At 49.3% G+C, this 7745-nt stretch overlaps 1 protein-coding gene across 1 annotated transcript; it reads right to left on the reverse strand.

The window, feature by feature from the left end:
- LOC310830254 (goannatyrotoxin-Vere1-like) lies at positions 1-7534 on the reverse strand. Its single transcript, XM_083710004.1, has 4 exons — positions 7416-7534; positions 6667-6854; positions 3813-3917; positions 1-559 (listed from the first exon to the last, which is right to left on the reverse strand). The coding sequence occupies exons 2-4, from the start codon at positions 6852-6854 to the stop codon at positions 535-537; spliced, it is 318 nt and encodes a 105-aa protein (XP_083566130.1). The 5' UTR covers positions 7416-7534; the 3' UTR covers positions 1-534.
- Positions 7535-7745: the final 211 nt, after the last annotated feature.

A 7745-nucleotide genomic window follows, 5' to 3' on the forward strand; every position in this document is an offset into this window, starting at 1 on the left:
TTCTCCATTAAACTTGCTTTTTATTGTGGATGCAGAGAAAATTCATTGAAAATGCATACATTTACATACATTCACCCATAACCACACATACACACTCGCACACAAATGGTATATAAAATAAAGATCAACCCAGAGGAGACATAGTAGGCTCTTGCACTGGTGAGTCAACACAGACGTCACTACGAATACAACCTAGATCACCACCAATGGCAGCCCCACCCCCACCCCCACCTTGTCCCCAGACACAAAGATCTCTTGTGTCGCCCCCTGCTGGTTTATGGAAAGACGGAGGCATGGCTTTGTTGTAGTGTTGCCTGGGGAGGGGAAATGATTCCCCAAGCCTCACGAGTACGAGGTGGAAAAAATCGAAGTGGGGGAGAGGAGAGGGTCTCTTCAAAGAAAAGTTTCGGCTCTCGTCACGGGTTGATTGTTTTTCTTTAAAATAAAATTTAAAAACCGCAAAACGACACCACAGAACTGGAACGTCTAAAAAGTGGCAGCCGGCGGGCCATCGGCAAAGGTGTGCGAAGGTCATCACCACCCATAGGAATCATCAAATCTGCAGGAAACAAAGGCAGAATCACACAATTACAGGGGAAGGAGCAAGATTCGCTGCTTCTGTCCCAAAAACAAGGCCACCCACCCTTCCAAATCCATCCAGAACAATGGCACACCACAGGCTGGGTGGTTTAAACCAGGGTTTCCCAAAACTTGGTGTTACGGACTGGGAAGAGGGAGAATGGTGGAGACCACCTCCCCAGCCTGACCCTTCCAGAGAAGAAGAAGACAGTTCAGAAGAAGAAGAGGGGGAGTTTGGATTTTATATCCCGCTTTATCATTACCCAAAGGAGTCTCAAAGCAGCTAACATTCTCCTTTCCCTTCCTCCCCCACAACAAACACTCTGTGAGGTGAGTGGGGCTGAGAGACTTAGAGAAGTGTGACTGGCCCAAGGTCACCCAGCAGCTCCATATGGAGGAGTAGAGACGCGAACCTGGTTCCCCAGATTACGAGTCTACCGCTTTTAACCACTACACCACGCTGGCTCTCAGAATTCAGAATTACAACTGGGGTTTGAGGGAGGTCACAGCTCTGAGGCAGATGAGGGAGATAGGCGACAGCTGATGGACACCGTGTCTTTAGAAAGCATTCCAGACACACACACCCTCTCCCAGAACATGGAGGACCTTGAACGTAGGAGAGCAAAGAGCTCAACCAGAGCCAGGGCTTTTTCAGCCGTGACCCCGGTCTGGTGGAACGTTCTGTCACAAGAGGCTAGGGCCCTGAGGGACTTGACATCTTCCCACAGGGCCTGCAAGACAGAGCTGTTCCACCAGGCCTTTGGCCAAGGCACAGTCTGACCCCTTCCTTCTGTAATCTTCATAGAACTCTAGCCCAATGGCTGCAATTAATTTGATTCTGAACTGATTTTAGAATGTATTTCAATTTTTCAACTTTTCAGCACCCATAGTGATGACTCATGAGAAGTGGGAGGGACAGAGGGAGTGGGGCTTGACTCTGAGCAACACCATAATTCTGAGAGGCCACATCCCTGAGCCTCTCTCTGTGAATACTGAATAAAAGCAGATGGTAAGAACTTTTCCTTGTCTTGTCAGTTCCTGGCAACCTGCCGAGGGGGCTGGTTCCTCTGTTGCCTGACAATACCCCTTTTCCAGGGAGTAAGCTCCACAAAACTATGACTTACTTCTGATTCTGAATAGGCAAGTGTGGGAATATCACCAGAAAGCATTCCAGACCCACAACCTCCTAGAACCCGGCAGGCCTTAAAAGTAGGAGAGCAAAGGGCTTGGAGACCATGGGGGGCGGGGAGTACTGTTGATGAATGGGGAAGTGGAAGAGAAGGGAGGTGAAGATTTACTTGGGAAAATGCCATTATTCCAAGAGCCTCTCTCTGTGACTATTGAATGAAAAGCAGATGGTAAGGCCTTTTCCTTCTCTTATCCGTTCCTGGCAACCTGCCGTGGGGGTTGGTTCCTCTGCCACCTGACACTTGGGTCGCCAGCTGTTTCTGAACTACAACTCCCATCATGCCTAGCTAGCATCAGCTAGGTCAGGGATGATGGGAACTGCAGTCCCCAAAGAAGCTAGAGACCCAAGTTTGGGAAAGCCTGGCTTAAATGATATTACATTGTTAAATACAGTGGAACCTTGGGTTGCGAACGTGATCGGTGCGGGAGACAAGTTCGCAACCCGCAGAGACGCATCTGCACATGCGCAGGTCACAATTCGGTGCTTCTGTGCATGCGCAAAGCGCAATTTAGCACTTCTGCGCATGTGCAAGCACCAAAACCCAGAAGTAACCTATTCTGGTGCTTCCAAGTTCGGCATGAAGCGCAACCCGAAATCGCGTAACCTGAAGCGTCTGTAACCCGAGGTACCGCTGTATATGTTTCATATAAACCTTTTTTCAGTGTCGCCCTTGGATGTGCTAGATCTGAAATAAGGGCCATAAAAGATAAACGGATGGAATAATTGCACTGGATCACGCACAGCTCTGAATCCGCAGTGCACGATTCCTGGAATTATTCCGCATTTGTCTTCAGAGGCAGCGTGGTGTAACAGTCAGAATGCTGGAGCAGGACCCGGGTTCGAATCCCCACTCAGCCACAAAGCTCGCTGGGGTGGCCTTGGGCCAGTCACTGCCTCTCAGCCCAACCTACCTCACAGGGTTGTTGTGAGCACCAGCTTTGAGGAGAAGGTGGCATATAATAGTAGCAGGGAGGTTCCTTTGGATAAGTGCAGAATGCTGCTTTCCTAGTGATGGGTAATCTTTCGGGGGTTGTGGGGGGGCAGAGGGGAAACATTGCACTGGGTCAAGATGGAGGTGGCTCCCAAGCAAGTCTGAGTCTTAAACTCACCTTTGTTTCTACAGATTAGACATCACAGTAATCACACAGAAAAGTATCTGAGCATCAGTGGCATAGCGTGGGTTGTCAGCACCCAGGGCAAGGCAAGTAATTTGCACCCCCTAACCCGTGGATTTGCGCCCCCTAACCCCAGATGTTGCACCTGGTGCGGCCGGCCCCCCCTGCACCCCCCACGCTACACCACTGCTGAGCATTTAGAGCATGTCCTTTCCTTCCTATTTAGCAATCCTCAAAAGTTGTCGTGGTTAGAAAGAATAGGTAAAAATGAAAGGTAAAGGACCCCTGGACAGTTATGTCCAGTCAAAGGTGACTATGGGGTTGCGGCCATAGCTGTCAACCTTCCCTTTTTTTGCGGGAAATTCCCTTATTCCAGCGCCATTTCCCACTGCTTCCCACTGCTATCCCGGACAGTTAGATATCCGGTAGACTGTCCCCAGGACAGCTGAGTCTGCTGAACCCTTATTTTCGAGGCTGCTGATCCCTTTATTTTCAAATCTGAAAGTTCTCAGCTATGGTTGCAGCGCTCATCTCACTTTCAGGCCGAGGGAGCCAGCGTTTGTCCACAGACAGCTTTCCAGGTCATGTGGTCAGCAGGTCTAAACTGCTTCTGGTGCAACAGAACACCGTGACGGAAACCAGAGCGCACGGAAATGCTGTTTACCTTCCCACCGCAATGGTACCTATTTATCTGCTTGCACTGGTGTGCTTTCAAACTGCTAGGTTGGCAGGAGCTGGGACAGAGCAACGGGAGCTCACTCCATTGTGAGGATTCGAAGTGCCAACCTTACGATCAGCAAGCCCAAGAGGCTCAGTGGTTTAGACCACAGCGCCACCCACTCCTCTAGAAAGAATAGGACCCATGTCAGGTACAAGTGGCTTTCGGTACTCTAAAAAGGGCTATGCCCTGCAATGCTAGGAGGACTCACCGTGATCTCATGTTGTGGTCACTGTTGCTGTTACTGCTGCTGCTGCTGCTGTCTCCAAAAATGAGTTCAGACATCAAGCTCTCTGGACTAGATCTCTTGCCATACCTTGTGTAGAGAGAGGGATGGAGAGGAAGGACTGAGTTAGTGCCATCTTAGAAGTTCCCTTGGAGAGATGTCCAGATTTTTACTCTTCCTCTCCCCATCACCTAATTTCAGCAGCTACAAGGCAGGAGCCCCACACTGCACTTGCAACAGATGGAGCAAGGATAAGAAAGGAATGCCTCTAAGCATGTACAGAATGAGCTACTGAGGCATCACCACTCACGTCTACACCTTTGGGCCCAGTATACCTGAAGGAGTGTCTCCACCCCCATCGTTCAGCCCAGACACTGAGGTCCAGCTCTGAGGGCCTTCTGGCGGTTCCCTCCCTGTGAGAAGTGAGGTTACAGGGAACCAGGCAGAGGGCCTTCTTGGTACTGGCGCCCGCCCTGTGTAACACCCTCACATCAGATGTGAAGGAAATAAACAACTACAGTGGTACCTCGGGATGCGATCCATTCCGGAGCCCTGTTCGCATCCCAAATGGAACGCAAGACGCGACGGCTCGTCTGCGTGTGCGCGGGTCGCGTTTGGCCGCTTCCGCGCATGTGTGTGACGTCATTTTGAGCGTCTGCGCATGCGCGAGCGGCGAAACCCGGAAGTAACGTGCTCTGTTACTTCCGGGTTGCCACGGAGCGCAACTCAAACGTGCTCAACCCGAAGCACATTCAACTCGCGATATGACTGTATCTGAGTTTTAGAAGACATCTGAAGGCAGCCCCGTTTAGGGAAGTTTTTAATGTTTGACATTTTAGTGTTCTTTTAATATTCTGTTAGGACCCACCCAGAGTGGCTGGGGAAACCCAGCCAGATGGGAAGGGTATAAATAAGAAATTATTTTATTATTATTATTATTATCATCATCATCATCAAGGAATTTCGGAGCAGAGGATAGAAACTTCAAGTAGCCCTAAACAACCAATAATAATAATAATAATAATACCCCACCCATCTGCCTGGGCTTCCCCAGCCACTCTTGACAGCTTCCAGCACACATAAAGACATCACAAAATGTCAAACATTAAAAACTTCCCAATACAATGGTTTGGGCATGCAACTCAAATGCAAAACCTGCATTGCAAATCTTGCCTGTGTTTGAACATCCCCAAAGAAGGCTTGTCAGAGAAGAGCAACAGAAAAGATTGGCTACAAGAGCTGACCCTTAGGGTGTGACTCTCCTTGCAAAGGTGGGCATTTATCAGTGGATTCTAAAAGGCTTGTGCTCCCCCCCCCCCCACAGGAATATATGTGCTGCAGTTCCGTGGTTTGCAGAAGTCAGATCCACAGCTCCCCTGGGTTCAGAACTGGGTCAGGAGTTCAAGAAGGACATGGAGACAAAATGAATCACCCCAGAGGGGTGAGGGCTTGCTAATCGCCTCCTGGGTCAGATTTCCAATTAAGTTTCTAGGAGATGACAGTTAATGGGCTGTACCAGGCACTTGGTGCTAATGGTGGAGGTGTTGAAATAGGCTTTTTTCTTTTTTTTTAAGCAGCTGGGCTGCTGATTTGATTGGCTGCCTTTAAAAGCTGCAGGGCTCAGCAATCTCTGCAAGTGAAAAGCTACACTCTGTGGGCGCACAGACCATAGTTAACGTACTTGACAAAGTAGTGATTATTTGCATAGGCAAATAAGGTTTAAGAACTTGCTTCGTGGGCCTTCTTAACTTACACACTCACTCAGCAGAAGATAAAAACTGTTTGCAGACCCTCCAAGTGTCCCTATTTTCCAGATTTACAGAAGCCTTCCCGATTTCTGATTTGATCCCAGAATGTCTTGCTTTTCCTCAGGATGTCCCTATTTTCATAAGAGAAATGTTGGAGGGTATGGAGTCATGTGACTCCCCTTGAGCCAAGGAGACAAGTAACTTTACAACCTTTAGAAGACATCAGAAGTCAGCCCTGTATAGGGAAGGGGTTTTTTTAATGTTTAATGTTTTATTATGTTTTTATATACAGTGGTACCTCTGGATGCGAACGGGATCCGTTCCAGAGCCCCGTTTGCATCCTGAAGCGAATGCAACCCGCATCTGCGCATGCGCAGGTTGTGATTTGCCGCTTCTGTGCATGCGTGTGACGTCATTTTGCGCATCTGTGCATGCGTGAGTGGCAAAACCTGGAAATAACACACTCCATTACTTCCGGGTTGCCGCGGAATGCAACCCAAAAAGGCTTAACCTCAAGCGACTTCAACCCGAGGTATGACTGTATGTTGGAAGCCACCCAGAGTGGTTGGGGCAAACCCAGTTGGATGGGAGGGGTATTAGTAGTAGAGTAGTAGTAGTAGTAGTAGTAGTAGTAGTAAATAGGACATCCCTATTTTCATTGGAGAAATGTTGGAGGGTATGCTGTTAGCGTGCTTTCACAACACAGCGAAAATGAAACCTGGCACAGGAACAGTCTAAGGTTGAAGAAAGGTATCATCTTTCGAAAGGGTTCACTGTGGCTTCCTTGCAGCTTCACAACTGATGACAGACAAGGATGCTAGTGAGCTGGATACAGTCTCAGACAGCAGCCTTGCCCTGACTCACTCCCTCTGCTGCCTTCACCTGGGGAATGTTAAGAATGTGTGCTCTACTTGGCAGGGAGCTAAAGCCTTTCCTCCGTTGCTTTGGACCTCTACACCCAATGCCCATTCCCCACCAACATTCAGGCAAGCAGCGGGGTGTGTGTGTGTGTGTGTGTGTGTGTGTGTGATTATTTCCCTGGTACATAAGAAACCACTACTGCACACCCAAACCCACACGATCCTGCTCACCTCTGCCGTGTCACCAAGTTGATGTAATGCCGGAGAGCTGAGAAGTATTTGGCCATCTCTTCTGGGGAAGCATCTTCTCCGGGACTCTCTGGCTTGGGAGGGTAGGCATCCACTAAGGTCCCCAAGCAGAACAAGATGCACAGGGTCACGGCGATCACAAGAGGCCAGGGCTTCAGAGAGGCCACCATCTGGAAGGAAACAGACGAGAACGCACAAAGCCTGCTAAGCAGCCTGAACTAACCCCGTGCTGCCAGGTGAGCCCTGCAAAAGCATCCCATAGTTCCTTGTGGAAATGCCAGCTTTACATTAATACATTGCCACCTTGTTGAGATCTGGCATGGCCATCAGCCTTTCCTAAACTGCCCGGAAAACAGAACACCGGCAGATGCTCAGTTTGTAACTGCGTACAAACATGCCGCTGTCAAATGTTCATCCAGCAGAATGTCCGGTTCCCTGAAACAGCCTCTTTCCCTTTTGACCCCTGATCCCAAGACTCAGCAAGCACCTGCTATAAAATGTCAGGAAACAGCAAGCAGAAGATGAACATGTGCCCAAAAAACACCTGCCATCCTGTTGTGTTCGGGAACCCCAAGCAGCCCTCAGCTTTTAGAAATTAAGTCATGCTTCGGCTTTATTCCCTAGTCCCCACAACTTTATTTCCTTCCCTTAAAAGAAGCCCAGCAGCAGATCGAAGGGACTTCCCCCACACACACCAACCAAACCAACAATTGCCTGTCCCAGGTACTCACTGTCAAAACGAGGTAGGAACAGGTGCAAAGCTAGATGCAGACGGGTGCAAGTAGGATTCAGCCAGCCCTTCTGCAAGTTTCAAGTTGCTTCTTCTTGCTGATGCCTCTGTTAGCAGCTCTCTCTCAGCCAGGGGTTTATATCCTGGATAGGTGGGTAAATTAAGGAGGGGGAGGCTCCTCCCCTCCCTCCTTGTTCAGTCATTCACTCACCCATCATGTGTTGATCGATGCGATTCTGAATCAGCCACCTTGATTGCTGAGCGAACAGGCGCTGCACTTGCTAAGGGAGGAGGAAGCTGAACGGGGAACAGGGTGAACCTTGACAGTGGG

The sequence above is a fragment of the Podarcis gaigeae genome (assembly GCF_964106915.1).
Source record: "Podarcis gaigeae genome assembly, chromosome: 13".
NCBI classification, from domain to species: Eukaryota; Metazoa; Chordata; class Lepidosauria; order Squamata; family Lacertidae; genus Podarcis; species Podarcis gaigeae.

Excerpts from the sequence above, each read along its gene's own strand:
- LOC310830254 (XM_083710004.1), bottom strand. The coding sequence starts at position 6,854 with ATGGTGGCCTCTCTGAAGCCCTGGCCTCTTGTGATCGCCGTGACCCTG. Across the intron at positions 3,918-6,666 it reads AACTTGGTGACACGGCAGAG|GTATGGCAAGAGATCTAGTC; the intron begins GTGAGCAGGATC and ends TCTCTACACAAG. Across the intron at positions 560-3,812 it reads GACCACAACATGAGATCACG|ATTTGATGATTCCTATGGGT; the intron begins GTGAGTCCTCCT and ends TGTTTCCTGCAG.